Source organism: Stomoxys calcitrans, chromosome 1 (assembly GCF_963082655.1).
Source record: "Stomoxys calcitrans chromosome 1, idStoCalc2.1, whole genome shotgun sequence".
NCBI classification, from domain to species: Eukaryota; Metazoa; Arthropoda; class Insecta; order Diptera; family Muscidae; genus Stomoxys; species Stomoxys calcitrans.
In genome coordinates this window covers 209,927,469-209,945,994 of record NC_081552.1, presented here as the reverse complement: position 1 = coordinate 209,945,994, position 18,526 = coordinate 209,927,469, and the positions used below count along the sequence as shown (strand labels likewise).

Below are 18,526 nucleotides of genomic sequence, written 5' to 3'. Positions count from 1 at the left end.
ATACGTCCGTACGTCTATCCGTCCGTCTGTCTGTCCCTTCGTATGTCTGTCGAAAGCACGCTAACTTTCGAAGGAGTATAGTTAGGCACTTGAAACTTTACACAAATACTTCTTATCAATGTAGATGGATTGAGATTGTAAATGGGCCAAATCGGTCCATGTTTTGATATAGCTGCCATATAAACCGATCTTGGGTTTTGATTTCTTGAGCTTCTAGAGGGCGCAATTCTTTTCCGATTTGGCTGAAATTTCGCATGAAATGTTTTATTATGATATCCAACAACTTTGTTAAGTATGGTTCAAATCGGTACATAACCTGATATAGCTGCCATATTAACCGATCCGGGAACTAGACTTCTTATGCCTCTAGAGGGCGCAATTCTTATCCCATTTGGCTGAAATTTGTACAACAGCTTCTCCCATGATCTTCACTATTCGTGTCAAACATGGTCTGAATTGATCTATAGCCTGAAACAACTCCCATATAAACCGATCTCCCGATATTGCTTCTTGAGCCCTTACAGGGCACAATTCTTATCCAATTTGGCCGAAATTTGGCGAAGGGGACTATAACTTGATATAGCTCCAATAGCATTACAATTCTTAACCATTATTTTCTGTTTGCCTTAAAGGAGATATCGGGCAAAGAACTTGAAAAATGCGATCCATGGTGAAGGGTATATAAGATTCGGCCCGGCCGAACTAAGCACGCTCTTACTTGTTTATTTTATTATTTTAGTGCTAATTTTTTCCCCACAACTTTCATAAGTATTTGGAATATGGAAAAATTCTTAAACTAAACATACATACCAACAAACTTTAGCACTTTGAGCTGTCGTATATAAATATGTCGGTTTGTATATACATACATGTTTCTCAGGGCAACTGAATAAGTGATGATTGCTTCCTTCGAGTAGGTCCTTTGGAAAAATACCAAAAACAAAAATGCAACGAATCGATGTTTGTCTACAACATGCCACTAGCAACTGTGTGTACGAGTTGCAGTGTTGCATGAATTGCAACCGCATGTAAAATGTTTCCTTTGGCGTGGAAATGAAATTAATTAAGAATTTCCATTTGAAGGGAATAGTTCTACGCTTCATTGCTATCGCTTTTGCTCTTTTATTTAATGGAAAAACATTTGCAACGCTTAACGGTGGCAGTAATGAAATTGAATGCTAAAAGCTAAAAGGACAGCGCAAACCAAAATTTACCATCAGGAAATACCAGCAGCAACATTGTAATGCCTTGTCAGGCATAAAAAATGTTTAATTAAAAACCGATGAGCAACTTGAAAGCATCAAAAAAAGAACGATACTGTCAATGGAAAAAGTGCGGTAAATTGGCAGTTTAAATAGCGACTACATAACTCGAGGATTAGTTCAGTTGAAGCCCACAAAAAAGAGGAAAAAATAAATGTTTATGTAAATCGTTGCCTTAGAAAGGAAGTTGTGTCTGTATTGACGGAGTTTAAATATTTTCCATACTCTTTAATAGCAGGGCAATAACAATAAACCCGAAAGGGACTGCAAACCTAATCCTTTCATCTTTCATTTTGTATGAGCAATTGTGTGAATGTAATTTGCTGCTTGTTTAACTGACATGGAGTATTTCAAAATAACACAGTGGCTGCTGAAAAGCTCCGATATGGTAAGTCATGAATTTTTTTGAACTTTTTTTCGCATTCTCTCAGAACTATTGGGGCATATCCTAAAATGCTTACATGTTTTTAAAATTTTCCACAATTTTTAAATTCTTCAATTCAAAATATGTTGAGAGGAAAATCGCATAAAATTTTAAATTTGTTGCCTCTTAGGGTTATGATAATTTTTATGGCGGTATGAAATAAAGCCCCAAACAGCAAATGAAATAAGGCCCACACGTTTGTAAAGGCGAAAGGTGGCTGGGCCGAATCTTGGGAACCCGCCACCATGAATTCTGCTAAAAAATTATATAAAAGTAGCTGGACAGGGCCCGCTCCGCTGCGCCTTCTTTCACTATCTTATTTTATCTGAGGCCACCGTAACGCAGAGGTTAGCATGTCCGCCTATGACGCTGAACGCCTGGGTTCGAATCCTGGCGAGACCATCAGAAAAATTTTCAGCGGTGGTTTTCCCCTCCTAATGCTGGCAACATTTGTGAGGTACAATGCCATGTAAAACTTCTCTCCAAAGAGGTGTCGCAGTGCGGCACGCCGTTCGGACTCGGCTATAAAAAGGAGGCCCCTTATCATTGAACTTAAACTTGAATCGGACTGCACTCATTGATATGTGAGAAGTTTGCCCCTGTTCCTTAGTGGAATGTTCATGGGCAAAATTTGCAATTTTATCTGAGCTCTACATGGTCACGTCAGGAAATAAGTCCTGTTTGTGGGTGCTGCCTTTCAAATATTTCCCGCCAGTGTGGATATTATATTGGTGCTCCTCTCCCAAATACCTTTCTTTGAAGCCGTATATTGCTATAGTCGGTAAATATGTCCGGTATGGCTGTGTTTTTGACAGTGAGGCGGATTTTCCTTTGAGTCCATTTGGCTGGTGGTTTTGGAGATGGACGGCTTCCTAGATATCCCACCCATCTCCGAGATCTGACGTTTTTGGAAATAGGGTAAGGGGAGGGTCCGCCCATTAAAGATTGGATATTAAATCCACTTCATTCCCTTGGATTTGGTGGTGATTGGAGTAGCCAAACTCTTTGCCCCAAAAGTGGATATCAGATTCATACTCCATTCCCGAAGATCACATTGGAGCTACATATTGCTATAGTCGGTATATACGTGTGGTTTAGGGGGAGTTTATACAGATTTGCGCCCTTTTTGCCATAATCCACAATTATGTTCAGTTTGAGGGGTATGCAGGGTGGGGCGGCCACCCACGTACTGACAAACAAACAACAAATGTTGCCCATGAACATTTCACTAAGGAAAAGCGGCAAACTTCTCACATATAAATGAGTACAGTCGGATTCAAGTTTTAAGATCAATGATAGCCGAGTCTGAACGGCATGCCGCAGTGCGACACCTCTTTGGAGAAAAGTTTTACATGCCATAGTATTTCAACAAATGTTGCCAGCATTAGCCTCTACTTAGCTCTGAAAAAATATCAGCATCGTGCTCTACTCTCAAATTTCTTTAATTTGAACTCCAATTGCCATTGGTTTAGGGGGAGTTTATAGATTGGCACGACCCCCACACTTGGATATCAAATTCGTTTTCTACCATCAAATACCTAGTATTTATCGCCATAGTAGGCAATCATAACCGGTGCGAAGAAAGTTTGGAGGCGGACCCTGAAGTAATATCAGCAGCGTGCTAGAGCACGATTTTGTTTGAGCCCCATAATGTCAAGCATTTTGATACCTCACTTGGGATACCTCATTCTTAAAGATCCGCAGGTGCTCCTGTGTCCATCCCAATTTGAGCGTAAAAACATTACTCTATTATCAAAGACCTTTTATGTCTGTCCTATTCTATTCTGATCGGACTTCATATATGATTTCATTTTACTCATATATTGTTTTTAATTCCTTGTTTTTTTTTTTTTTTGAGTAGGATTGGGGGAGGGGGATAGCCCTCTGACACGTCCTTTCATTTGGGTACAATATATTCCCGTTCATCCTACATGAACGTTTGGCGTTGCATTTATTGCCGCGATCTACTGTCCAAGTATCTGAGGCACGACCTACCAGTGCCTCAGATACTTGAATCCTTATACCAACATTAGATTCGAAATACACTGTCATAGACCTTTCTTTTAATTGAGATATTATCCCGATCGAATTACACGTCCTATTGAAGGGTATTTAGTAGATGGGCCGGTCCCAGACTCTGTAGTTATTGTGCATACCAGATTCGTAGTCAACTCCCATAGACCTTTCATTCGATACCCATTTTGTGACGTTTTGGGAGTTTTTGGGGTTAAGGAGGCCCCGTAAGCCACCTTGGACCAAATTCTTATAACAAATTCCAAATATTTTTCGTCTTTTCATTTTGTCTCAATCGGTGAATATGTCCTGTTGAGGGTGTTGGGGGTGTAGGGAGGCGGCTAAGACACCAAGGAACACATTTTTATATCAGCATTGCACTCTACCTCTAAATAGCTTTCATTTGATATCCATATTGTCCGAATCGGTAAATTTGCCATGCTGGGGGGTTTTGGGGCGTGGGGAGGGCCCTCAGACACCAAAAAAATAATTTTGTATCAGTCCATGTTTTGGTATAGCTGTTTTGGTCCATGTTTTGGTATAGCTGCCATATAAACCGATCTCGGGTCTTGACTTCTTGAGCCACTAGAGGGCACAATTCTTATCCGATTTGGTTGAAATTTCCCGTGATGAGTTTTGTTGTGACTTCCAGCAACTGTGCTGAGTATGATTGGAATCGGTCCATAAACTGACATAGCTGTCACATATACCGATCACGAGTCTTGACTTCTTGAGCCACTTGAGGGTACAATGGTTGAAATCGGTCTATAACCTGATATAGCTGCCATATAAATCGATCTCGGGTCTTGACTTCTTGAGCCACTATAGGTCACAATTCTTATCCAATGTGGCTGAAATTTGGCACGAGGTGTTCTATTATGACTTCCAATAACTGTGCCAAATATGTTTCAAATTGGTCCATTTCCTGATATAGCTGCCATTTAAACCGATTTGGGATCTTTTCTTCTTTAGCATCCAGAGGGCGTGATTATTATCCGATTTGGCTGAAATTTAGTACAACGGCTTCTCCCATGACCGAATCGGTTCATAGCCCGATATAACTCCCATATAAACCTATCTCTCTGTATAACTTTTTGAGACCCTAAAGGGCACAATTCTTACTTGAATTGGCTCTAATTTTACACAATGATTTCTACTATGGTCTGCAACATTCAGTTCAGACCGGACCATAACTTGACAAAGCTTTTCTTTTGTCCTTTGTTTTCCAAAAAATCGGGAAAAGAACTCGACAAATGCGATCTATGGATTAAGATTCGGCTCGGCCGAACTTGTTTACTTGTTTTAATATATATTCAGGAGTTCACAGGGAGCAAAATATTCATTTCCCACTTATTGGGGCTTTGTTTCATTTTCAAATTAGGGATATATTTCACATGAAGTAGTGCCCCAAATTTGGGGGCCTTATTTCATTTTGGTTTGGGGTGTTTTTCTTATTTAGTTGTGGACTTATTTCATTTTTACTTTTTGATTCCTATTTCATTATGAAATATTGCCCCATTTTTGGGTCTTTATTTAATTTTTCGGTTTGGGCTTTATGGCATTGGGGCCTTATTTCATATTGCCAACTTGTATACCCTACGCCATTACTGTAGTACATGGTATTGTAACAAAGTGCATTAGTTTGTAACACCCAGAAGGAAGAGAGATAACCCCATTGATAAGTTAAGGGCTCGACTCAGAATCACTTTCTGAGCCTGTAAATGGCTGTCACACTTATCCAACCTAACCTAACCCTGCGGAAGTGCAAAATTTCAAGTAGCTGGCTTACGCATTCGACCGCTAACGTAATTTCAAAAGACAGACCGACAAAGGGACGGGCGGACGGTCATTACTAGATCGATTTTGAAGGTCTAGATGGTTAAAATTTCGATCTGCACCAGCACGATGGCGTTGATGATGGGGTCCTTAACAGGAACTTGAAACGTTCACCAGTGGTGTGTTGTCCGGGAGCCTTTTGGCAGGTTGTCCGGGCGCCCTTTGGCATGCCCCTAAATTTGGTTACCTCTATATTTCAAAAATTTGTTGGGTTGCCAAATCTTCTTGAGAAATTCTAAGGTAAAAACGAAAAATGATTTTTGAAAATCGAACAACAAATAAAAATTTGGCAGGCCGAATAATTTTTTTGCAATAAATCGATTGTAACGTGTGCTGTGTGGCTTGTGCCACCGTCCTGATGATACCACCTGGCACAAGTTTCATATTTTTCAATTTAAGCCAAAAATTAATAAGCGAACATGGTGCGGCAGCGTTGTCCATTCACGGTAACGTGGCATCGTCTACGTAGAAGTATGGCTCAATGACGCCGCCGGCATGCAAACTGCACCAAACATCAGGCGAACGAACCGTATGGGAGGTATATAGAGTTATGAAACGATTCTTAGCAGGAATCTTGGAAGCCGAAATAAAAGCGCATTTATTGTCCAATTTTGCCAAAATTTGGAATATTGAGCTGTGTTAGGCCCTTAGACATCCTTCTTCAATTTGGCTCAGATCGGTACAGATTTGGATATAACTGCCATATAGACCGATCGGCCGATTTAAGATCTTGGGCCCATAAAAGGCGCATTTATTGTCCAATTTTAGCAAAATTTGGAACATTGAGTTGTGTTTGGCCTTTCGACATCCTTCTTCACTTTGGCTCAGATCGGTTCGGATTTGGATATAGCTGCCATATAGACCAAACTCTCGATATAAGGTCTTATGCCCATAAAAGGCGCATTTATTGTGCGATTTCGCCGAAATTTGGGACAGTGAGTTGAGTTAGGCCCTTCGATAGCGTTCTGCAATTTGTCCAAGATTGGTTTAGATTTGGATATAGCTGCTATATAGACCGATCTTTCGATTTAAGGTTTTGGGGTCATAAAAGGCGCTTTTATTGTCCGATGTTGCCGAAATTTTGGACAGTGAGTTGTGTTAGGCTTCTCGACATCCCCCTTTAATTTGGTTGAGATCGGTTCAGATTTGGATGTAGCTGCCATTTAGACCGATTTAAAGTCTTGGCCCCCTAAAAGGGGCATTTATAATTCGGTTTCGCTGAAATTTGCCACAGTAAATTGTGTTAGGTTTTTCGACATCCGTGTCGTATGTGGTTCAGATCGGTCTATATTTGGATATAGCTACAAAAAAAACCAATATTTTGTTCTACAAAATTGAACAATGACTTGTCCGTGCATAATTTGGTCCAAATCGGAAAATATTTCGATAAAGCTGCTATCGGGGTATAAATTATGCATTTTTCACCAGATTACGACGAAAGGTGATATTAATATATACCCGAGGTGGTGGGTATCTAAAGATCTTATCTTTTTATTAAGATCTTTAGTAATACTAGTGTTATTTGTTTTCCAAAGTGCTTCACTGTGCATTCTCTGGTCTTTTCCAAATTAACTTGTATTACATATTTCGTTACCAGTAGGCCATGGCCAACTGGCGATTCATCATCGTTAATCAAATTTGGCAAACCTTTAGCAATGACTGGCTAGAATTATTGAAATGGCTCTAATAAAAATAAACAGAATGGTCTTTATGAAGCACTTCGGAAAAAAAATCAACAACACCCACTCTATATACATAACACCATTTTATAAAAACAACAGATGAAGTACTCGAACAATTTAGAAATTAATGTTTCTGATGTTAAATGTATTTTTTTTGGCGCCCAAATAAAGAAGCATTTATTGCGCATAAAAACCCTGGTAACCGCATCAGGTGTAGGTAGTGAAAAATTCGTGGTCTTTACAAAAACCCATCACACCATTTATCGTAATCACCATGACACTGGACATTTGAAATAATGTTCAAGTATTTATCATTCAACACCTAACATCACAAGTCAACCTTCCAGCAAATGGAGATTAGGTGTAATTTAAATATGGTAAATCTATGTATAATAGGATTTTTTGTACATTGGGGCTTATGCAATGAAATTACTTTAAAACAGTTTGTAAAATATAAAAGGAAAATGGGGAAAAATTAATATAAAATGAAAAATCTGTACACTTACTCAGCTATTAATACCTGAAAAGATAATGAAAAAACACAAAACAAAAAATTAATTGAAAATTAATTATTCATCAATGATTTGAGACTAAAGCTACGTCTCAAATGCAAATTTGGCCCATGAGCATTCCAGTAAGGAGCTGAGGCAAACTTCTCACATGCCAATGAGTGCAGTCTGATTCAAGTTTTAAGATCAATGATGAGGGGCCTCCTTTTTACAGCCGAGTCCGAACAGCGTGCCGCAGTGCGACATCTCTTTGGAGACAAGTTTTACATGGCATAGTACCTCACAAATGTTGCCAGCATTAGGAGGGAAAAACCACCGCTGAAAATTATTTCGCCAGGATTCGAACCCAGGCGTTCAGGGCCATAGGCGGACATGCTAACCTCTGCGCTATGGTGGCCTCCAGAAGGTACGTTTTGATACGTCAAATATTTGACCCAACTTGTTTTATCATTTTTGCCCAAAATATGTCAAACTCGTACAATCAAACAGCGTTAACCATCAGATTAAAAAGGCTTTTTTAATTTCCCTGTATTCGATTGCATGTGAAATGTGTTCTTCTTCTTGATCATACAAAACAATTGGGTACCCACCACCACGGGAACCCATGTACACTTATGAACTCAGTTTGTATGGGAATTGTTTTGTAACAGCCAAAATAGAATTGATTGCGGCTTCTATGTTCTCAAGAATTTATATGGAGGAATCGGTATTTAAGTGCCTATCTATCTTCTGTCTATTATATAACAAGTAAACGCGTGCCAAGTTCTGCCGGGCCGATTCTTATATACCCTCCACCATGGATCGCATTTGTCAAGTTCTTTTCCCGGTGTCTCTTTTAAGGTAAACAAAGTAAAAGAAGGGATAAAAGAAAATAATTGCTATGCTATTGGAGCTGTAACAAGTTATGGTCGGATTCGGACCATAACGAAATGAATGTTGGAGACCATAGTAGAGGTCATTGTGTAAAATTTCAGCCAAATCAGGGGCTTAAAAGGAAAATAGGGAGATCGTTTTATAGGGGAGCTGTATTAGGCCATAGACCGATTCAGACCATATTTGACACGTATATTGAAGGTCATGTTGTACAAATTTCACCCAAATCAGATAATATAGAGGCTGAAGAAGTCAAGATCCCAGATCGGTTTATATGACAGCTATATCAGGTTATGAACCGATTCGAACCATAAATAGCACAGTAGTTGAAAATCATAACGAAACACGTCATGCTAAATTTCAGCCAAATCGGATAAGATTTGCGCCTTCTAGAGGCTCAAGAAGTCAAGACCCCTGATCGGTTTATATGACAGCTATATCAGGTTATGAACCGATTCGAACCATAAATAGCACAGTAGTTGAAAATCATAACGAAACACGTCATGCTAAATTTCAGCCAAATCGGATAAGATTTGCGCCTTCTAGAGGCTTAAGAAGTCAAGACCCCAAATCGGTTTATATAACAGCTATATCAGGTTATGCACCGATTTCACCCATTCATGGCACAGTTGATGAAAATCATAACAAAACATCTCGTGCAAAATGTCAGCAAAGTCGGATAAGAATTGCGCCCTCTAGTGGCTCAAGAAGTCAAGACCCCAAATCGGTTTATATGGCAGCTACATCAGGTTATGGACCGATTTGAGTCATACTTAGCATAGTTGTTGGAAGTGATATCAAAACACCACGTGCACAATTTCAGTCAAATCGGACTAAAATTGCGTCTTCTATTGGCTTAAGAAGTCAAGACCCAAGATCGGTTTATATCGCGGCTATAACAAAACGTGGACCGATATAGCCCATTTGCAATCCCAACCGACCTACACCTATAAGAAGTATTTGTGCAAAAATTTTAAGGGGCTACCTTTATTCCTTCGAATGTTTGCGTGGTTTCGACAGACAGATGGACGGACATGGCTAGATCGACATAAAATTTCATGACAATCAAGAAAATATATATTTTTTGGGGTCTGAGACGAATATTTCGAGGAGTTACAAACAGAATGACGAAATTAGTATACCCCCATCCTATGGTGGAGGGTATATAAATGAAATTGTTGCGCTTTGTTTGTTAGTTAGTTTGTCTGTTCCGTATAGTCTCAAAAACGGCTGAACCGATATTCATGAAATTTTCACAGATGGTAGAGTTTGAGCCCCCGGTGAAAATAGGTTACAATGTTTTTTGATTTTCGAAGGGCTGCGGAACCTTCCCCTTTATGCCTATTTTCAAAAACGCCAGATTTCGGAGATGGGTGCACCGATTAAAGCGAAATTTTGTATGCCATCTTATGGTACCCCAAAAACACGATATTTGTGTAAAATTTTAGGTTCAAATAACCTGGGGGGACGCCCCATCCCAAAACCTACCCTAACGGACAAGTTTAGCGATTGGGACAATATGGATAGCAAATGAAAGGTATTTAAGAGTCGAGTGCGAACATGGCATAAAAATTTCGCCTTAGTGCCGAGAGGTCCCCAACCTCCAAAAACACCACCCAACAGGACACTTACCGCTTACTCAAATGAGAGGTATTTAAAACAGGGTACAAATTCGAAATTAAAATTTATTCCTTGGTGCCTGCGGGGCCTCCCCACACCCCAAAACCCCCTGCGGGACATATTTACCGATTGGAAAAAAGTGGATATCAAATGTATTTAAATTTAGAGTAAAAAGCTTTTATAAACATGTATTCCTTGGTGTCTGAGGTTGATCTAAGTAGAGTTCGAATCTAATATTGATACTAGGATTCAAGTATATGGATCACATCCAGCCGCTCTGCCGTTCAGCGGGACATGTAGATCGGGACAGTTAAAGACTCAAATAAATTTTCTTTTGGGTCTTAGTGTCGGGGGGAGCAACCCTCTCCTCCCTATCAAAACAACACCAAACTTTAATGTACATAGGACGACTCAAAGGATGTGTAAGAGGGCAATCCCCCTTCCCCTATTCTACCCCAAAAAAAGGAATTACAAATAATCACCGATCAGGATAGAATAAGACAGCAATCAAAGGTATTTGGTATTTGGGACCTGCGGATCTTCACAAATGTGGTGTCCCAAGTGGTAGCTTTGAAATATGATTTAGAATGTGAATCTGAACGAGACCCTCAGACCTGAAAATCTTGATCGCCACCTTTAAAATGACATTATGGGGCTCAAAATGCTTGACAAAATCGTGCTCTAGCACGGTGGTGATATTATTTCAGGGTTTGCCCCCTCAACTCTCTTCAAACCGGCCGTGTTTGCTACTATGGCAATTTTGAAACCAAGTGTTTGGGAGTCGTCTCACCCCATAAACATCGCCCTAAACCAATGGTAATTGGAGCACAAATATCAGCACGATGCTGATATTTTTCAGGGCTAAGTGCGAGGGTGGCCGCCCAACACTGCATACACCTCCAACTGGACATATTTGTGGACTATGGGGCTCATATCTGATATCTGTTTTATGGCCAATTGTTTCAGGGACGCCTCACCTCATAAACTCCACCTAAACCACACATTAAATGTAGCTCAAATGAAGTTTTTGGGAGTTAAGTATGAATCTGATATCCACTTTCGGGGCAAAGACGCCAGATAGGTGGGGCGATTTAAGTGAAATTTAGTTTGTTTATAATAACTCAAGAACAAAAATTTGGTATCCATATTTAGGGTGGGATATCTAGGGGGCCGCCCCACCTCCAAAGCCCGCCAAATGGAAATATAAACTAATAATGACAATATTAGGCTCAAATGGAAGGTATTTGCGATTAGAGCACGAATTTGATATATGGAGATGCATCTCACTCCCACAAATACCACCATACCGGACATATTTCCGGATATGGGACTCAAATGAGGGGCTTTTGGGAGTAGAGCTTCAATATGATATTGACATTTTAGGCGAAATATCTGGAAGGCCGTACCAGCACCCCCAACAGGACTTATTTCCTGACCGTGTCAGTATAGGGCTCAGATAAAATTAGAGAGTGAAAGAAGGCCCAGCAAAGCAGGCCCTGTTCAGCTAGTATAAACTATTTTCAAATTTGGACCATGTCGGAAGGAAGTCGCAAGCATTTAAAGGTGTAGGATCATACTTGGCACCGATACTGGAAATCATAACAAAAGATTTTGTACACATTTCAGCCGAATGGGATTGAGTCTAGGGGCTCAACAAATAAAATCCGAGGATCGATATATATGAGGGTTATATCAGTTTATTGACAGATTTGGATCATGATCAACACGGATATTGGAACCCAAATATCAGTTCTAGAGTCAAAGTTCGGCCAAATCAGATGATTTCTCCAGGGGCTAAAAAAGTTAAAACTGAGGATCAGTTTATATGGGGGCTATATCAGTTTATAGACCGATTCTAATAATACTTTGCACGAATGTGGGAAGTCAATGCAGAAGTCTTTAGACCAAATTTCAGTCAACTCGAATAACAATCAAGGATGTCTGGGGCTAAATTTCATCCAAATCGGATTAAGATTGAAGATGCTAGAGGCTCAAAAAGTCAAATATGAGGATCGCTTTATATGGGGGCTATGTCAGTTTATAAACCAATTCGGATCATACTCAACACGGATGTTGGAAGTCCAAACAGAAGTTCTTGTGCCAAATTTCGGCCAAATCAGATGAAAATTAAGGCCTCTAGGGGCTCAATGAGTTAAAATTGGGAATCGGATTATATGGGGCTATATCAGTTTATAGAACGATTCGAATTATACTCAGCACGGATATAGGAAGTCAAAGCAGAAGTGTTTGGACTAAATTTCAGCCAACTCGGATGACAATCAAGGACGCTAGGGGCTAAAGAATTTAAATCTGGGAATCGTTTTATATCGGGGCTATATCTATATCTGATCCCATATTGCCCATTTGCCATCCCCAACGCCCTATACCAATAAGAACTAACTGTGCAAAATTTCAAGCGGCTATTTTTATGTGTTTGACCCCTATCATAATTCCGACGGATGGACAGACATGGCTTGATCCACTGAGAATGTGCAGACGATCAAGAATATATACTTTATGGGGCCGCAGATTAATATTGTGTTACAAACGGAATGACTGACAAGTAAAAATCATGTGGGCTGATTAGGACAACAACAAGCATAATTGTCGCGTACCCTTATGAGTGTTCGTTGCGTTTTATGGCCCGGCGGGGTCTTTGGACCTTACTTTTTGGAAAATGAGGTTGCATCAACATTTACGGGTAATGGATTGCGCTATCGAAAATTGATTAATGATTTTTTAATGGTCGGAATTGGATGGAATTGATCTGGACAACGTTTACTATCAACAACAGAGCGCTATATGCCACACAATCAACGAAACCATTGCTCCTTTACGGGAAAACTGTCCAGGCTGTGTTATTTCTGGAAGAGGTGATCACTATTCGCCACCGAGATTTTGTAATTTAACACCTTGCGACTTCTTTCTTTGGAGCCACATGAAAAATAAGATGTACTCCAACATCCCATCGTCGATTCAAGAGCCAAAAGATAGAATTCGTGAGGCTATCGAGGACAAAGAGCAAACACTTTGCGATGTGGTTAGGGAAAATTTCATGAAAAGGATATGGTCCTGTAAATGTGGCTTTTTGGGCAATCTTTTTTATTATTTACACCAAACCTTCAACTTTATTATGAAATAAACATCCGACCATTTATCTCAAAACTGGAAGTTGTCTTTGAATAACAAAACAACACCTCTTGTTGGAAACCCCTATAAAAAGTTGACTGACTGACCAAAATGCACATTATTTACCTTCTTTCCTATCCACTCCTAATGCGCAGAGGTCTGCACAAAAAATTTTACACACCAACACCCAGAGTGTGTGAGTCGGCAAACTATGGCCAACACACGCTGTTTAAATTCATTATCCTTTGAGAATACGTGTTTCACTGTTTACACTTTATGATGTGTGCACATGGTGAGCTGTCTGTTCTTTGCCACAAATTACTCTAAAGTGTACCCACCAAAGGCATATTAAATTATTTGTCGATGATTTTAGTGTACAAGATGACGAAACGCACTTCATTGATGAACGCTGGTAAAATCATGGATATGTGATTAAATGTCTAAGGCACGGAGATTGGTGGCCTTTGGAGAAAAATTTTATTGAAGTTTAACTTTTCAAAAATAAAACCAAAACTCTATATAATATGAAAGGCATTTTGCTACTGATTCTTTGGTTTCGGGGGTTATCCTTGCATTCCAGTAAGCAATGCAAAGAGGGAGAAAATTCATTTTATCGGTCCAACATATCTTTTGTATTATTTATCCTTGATCCTCGTAAAATTCGAAGAGGATTTAGCCATGTCTGTCCGTCTGTCCACCTTTTGAAATCAGTCTCTATAAACGGAGATGATGAGCTGTAACTTTGCGCAGATTCATTTATTGTATCCATAGACAGGCAACGTTTGGAGATGGGCTATATCGGACTATTAAATCATATCATCATGGAGGCCATCGTGTCGCAGAGGTCAGCATGTCCGCCTAGGTTAAAATCCCAGCGTGAACTCAGAAAAATTTTGCAGCGGTGTAAATTCCCTTACTAATGCTAGCTACATTTGTGAGGTATCCTGCCATGTTAAAATTTCTCTACCAAGTGCTTTCGCATTGCGGCAAGTCTTTCGGAATAGGCATTAAAACGAAGGCCTCTTATCATTAAGATTTAACTTTTATAGTACTGCACTCCTTGATATGAGAGAAGTATCCTCTGTCGCTTCATGGAATGTTCATGGGAAATTTAATTTAGTAGTTTAACCCCTATATATTGCAAATTTTGCCCATGAACATTGCACTAAGGAACAGGGGCAAACTTCTCACATATCAATGAGTGCAGTCCGATTCAAGTTTAAGCTCAATGATAAGGGGCCTCCTTTTTATAGCCGAGTCCGAACGGCGTGCCGCAGTGCGACACCTCTTTGGAGAGAAGTTCAACATGGCATAGTACCTCACAAATGTCGCCAGCATTAGGAGGGTATAACCACCGCTGAAAATTTTTTTGTGATGGTCTCGCCAGGATTCGAACCCTGGCGTTCAGCGTCACAGGCGGACATGGTAACCTCTGCGCTATGGTGGCCTTTCCCCATATATACTAAGACAAATATTTTATTCGATTTTGAGGAGAGTTGATACAACGTTGCTAAGACCTTTGACACCCACGACATATATACCTATGGTTTAAGGTCTTGGCCCCATAAAAGCTTCATTTCTTAGGGGATTTCGCTTAAATTTGGCACACGGCGTTGTATTAGGCTTCTCGATATCTGTCTAGATGGGACTATATTTGCATAAAGCTGCTATACATACCGATTTTCCGATTTATGGTCTTATGTCCATAAAAGGCTCACATATTATATGATTTTGCTGAAATTTGGCACAATGAGTTTTGTTGAAATCCTTGACATAAGATCGGATTATATTTGAATATAACTGCCATATTAACCGATCTCCAGTTTAAGGTCTTGGGCCTATTGAAGCCGTATTTATTCCCTCATTTCGTTGAAATTCGGCACAGCATGTTGCAATAAGCCTTTCGACATTCTTGCAGAATATGGTCTAAATCGGATTATATAATCAAATTAAGCACAATAAATTTTGCTAGGCTCTTCGATCTCTACACACAGTGTATTTTAGATCGGACAGTATTTGGATATATTACTATGAGCAAAAAATAGAATTTTTATACCACCATAGGATGGGGGCATACTAACTTCGCCATTCCATTCCGACCGCCCAAACTGCCAAGAAGAATTACTATCTGAATGTTATATGTCGAACAGTGGAATATAATCGAAAAAAACATGCTGGTTGAGAGCGGTTAGAGATATATCTTTGAAATCTTAAACGATTAAAGCTGAGGTGTTATAGTCAAAATTTAATGGCCTAAGGTGGTCCAGGCACTATTTTCCAGTGTACTAAAGATGGTCATCTCGACAGTGGAAAACCTTATTCCATTTTGGCTTAGGGGACTCTCTAATTTTGGCCATGATAGGCTTTGTATGTTGCAATATATGAAGGAATGTGGGTATCATATTGAAGCATGATTTTGATTGATGGCAAACATTACAACAAATTTGCCGCTACGAGTGTCAAAATCCGATTTTACAAGTAAAAGTTATACAGTTTAAAAGTCAAATAAGATCAAAGGCATTAAGTTCGGCAGGGCCGAACTTTGGGTACCCACAACCTCTGATATATGTGTTAACTACCTTTCTTTATAATCCGGTGAAAATTGCATTATTTATGCACCCATAGCAGCTTTATTGAAAAATGGTACAATTTGGGCCAAACTCGGCACGGACATTGAGTGTTCTAATAAATACAACTAACTATTAAATTTTGGTTCAATATTTATCTTTTTGTCAGCTACATCCAAATATAGAACGATCTGAACCATATAGGACACGGATGACGAAAAGCCTGACACAGGTTAGGTTAAAAAGAGAGTGCGGTTATTAATCCGCTCCATGGACATGCACCTAAGCCAATAATCGACTTGTTGTGCGCTCTTAAAACTAAAAAAGTAAGAGCGTGCTAAGTTCGGCCGGGCCGTATCTTATATACCCTCCACCAACGATCGCATTTGTCGAGTTCTATGCGCAGTATCTCTTTTTAGGCAAACAAAGAATATTGAATAAGAACTGTTATGCTGTCGGAGCTATACCAAGTTATAGTCCGATTCGAACCATAAATGAATGCTGAACGTTGTAGAAGTCATTGTGTAATTTTTCAATTCCTTCGGATAAGAATTGCGCCTTGTAGGGGCTCAAGAAGCAAAATCGGGAAATAGGTTTATATGGGAGCTATATCAAGCAATTGATCAATTCAGATAAGACACGTCTGTTAAAGGTCATGATAGAAGCCGTTGTACTAAATTTCTGCCAAATCGGATGAGAATTGCGCCCTCTAGAGGCTCATGAAGTCAAGATCCCATATCGATTTCTTTGGCAGCTATATCAGGTTATGTACCTATTTGGGCCATACTTAGTTATTATACACAGTTATTGGAAGTCATAACAAAACATCTTATGCAAAATTTCAACCAAATCGGATGAGAATAACGCGCTCTACTGGCTCAAGAAGTCAAGGTCCAAGATCGGTTTATATGACAGATATACCAGATTATGAACCGATTTGAATCATAGTTAACACAGTTATTGGAAGTGATACCAAAACACCACGTGCAAAATTTAAGTCAAATCGGTCGAATCATGCGCCCTCTAGGGGATCAAGAAGTCCAGACCCAAGATCGGTTTATATGGCAGCTACATCAAAACCGATTTGGACCGATTTGGCGATACAATCCCATCCGACCGACACTAATAAAAAGTATTTGTGAAAAATTTCAAGCGGCTAGCTTTACTCCTTCGCAAGTTAGCGTGCCTTTGACAGACAGACGGACGGGCGGATATGGCTAGATCGACTTAAAATGACATGACGATCATGAATATATACACTTTATGGGGTCTCAGACGCATATTTCGAGGTGTCACAAACTGAATGACGAAATTAATATACCCCCACCCTATGGTGGAGGGTATAAGAAAGTAACCTCGAAAAAGAAAATCTAAGTTAAACATTTTTTGCTACTTACGAAATCCTTAATTGTTTTCTATACCACGTCCCTAAAATGGTTACCGGTGTCCGTTCGCCGCGAAAGCCAGACAATGATATAGGTAATGCTCCAACGTCTCATCATCTTCCCCACATGCCCAACACATGCTATCACTTGCCACACCGATTTTGCATAAGTGAGCTCGTAGTCCTATTTGACCCGTTATGATACCAAAAGCTATACTGATACTTACTGAGTAATAGCCTCGACCTCTCTCGATCCGGATCACCCAATAGGATTTTCGCCATCATACCGATTGTTTAATAATAATTGCGCCTTTTATGGAGCCAAGATCTTAAATGGAGAGATTGGTCTATATGGCATCTATATCCAAATCTGGATCGATCTGGGCAATCTTCAAGAAGAATATCGAAGGGCCTTAATTTCAGTGAAATTTGGCAAAAATTCGCCTTTTATGTGTCCAAGACCTTAAATCGAGAGATCGGAACACCACATGCACAATTTCAGCCAAATCGGACAAAAATTGCGGCTTCCAGGGGCTCTAGAAGTTAAATCGGAAGATCTGTTAATATGGGAGCTATATCAGGTTATAGACCCATGTAGACCGTACTTTACACAGTAGTTGGAAGTCATAACGGAACACTGTGCCAAATACGGTCCAAATCAGTCTATAATCCCATGTAAACCGGTTTCTTGATTATCCTTGTTCGGTTCCTAGAAGCTTAAATTGTTGCTAGTTTGATAAAAACATGGTGTGTAGAATAAAATTATGACCTTCAACTTAATTTATTTTACATAAATTTTTAGCGGAAATCATGGTGGTGGGTTTCCAAGATTCGGCCAGACCGAACTTAGCACGGTTTTACTTGTTATACCCTACACCACCACTGTGATACAGGGTATTATAAGTTTGTGCATTTGTATGCAATGCTAAGAAGGAGAAGAGCTAGACCCATTGATAAGTATACCGATCGACTCAGAATCATTTTATGATTCGATTTAGCCATGTATGTCTGTCCGTCTGTGAGTCCATGTATACTTGTAATCAAAGTGCAGGTCGTATTTGTTAACGAAGTTTTGCACATATAATTTTTTGACCCATATTTCAAACGATCTGCACAAAATTTGGCATGGACTGTTTTGTTACTGATCTTAATATATTCGCAAAATTTCATCAAAATCAGTTCAGATTTAGATATAGCTTCCTTATATATGTATCGCCCGATTTGCAC

At 39.6% G+C, this 18,526-nt stretch overlaps 1 protein-coding gene and 1 long non-coding RNA gene across 2 annotated transcripts in view; one reads left to right on the top strand and one right to left on the bottom strand.

The window, feature by feature from the left end:
- LOC131995517 (uncharacterized) overlaps positions 1-18,526 on the bottom strand; it is a 289,133-nt gene that overhangs the window by 38,581 nt on the left and 232,026 nt on the right. The gene's annotated exons all lie outside the window — the stretch shown is intronic.
- Positions 1,529-18,526, top strand: part of LOC106092493 (transmembrane channel-like protein) — a 165,198-nt gene continuing 148,200 nt past the window's right edge. Inside the window, exon 1 of the mRNA XM_059364169.1 lies at positions 1,529-1,650. Coding sequence (XP_059220152.1) covers positions 1,603-1,650 — 48 coding nt within the window. The 5' untranslated portion in view covers positions 1,529-1,602. The remainder of the gene's footprint in view (positions 1,651-18,526) is intronic.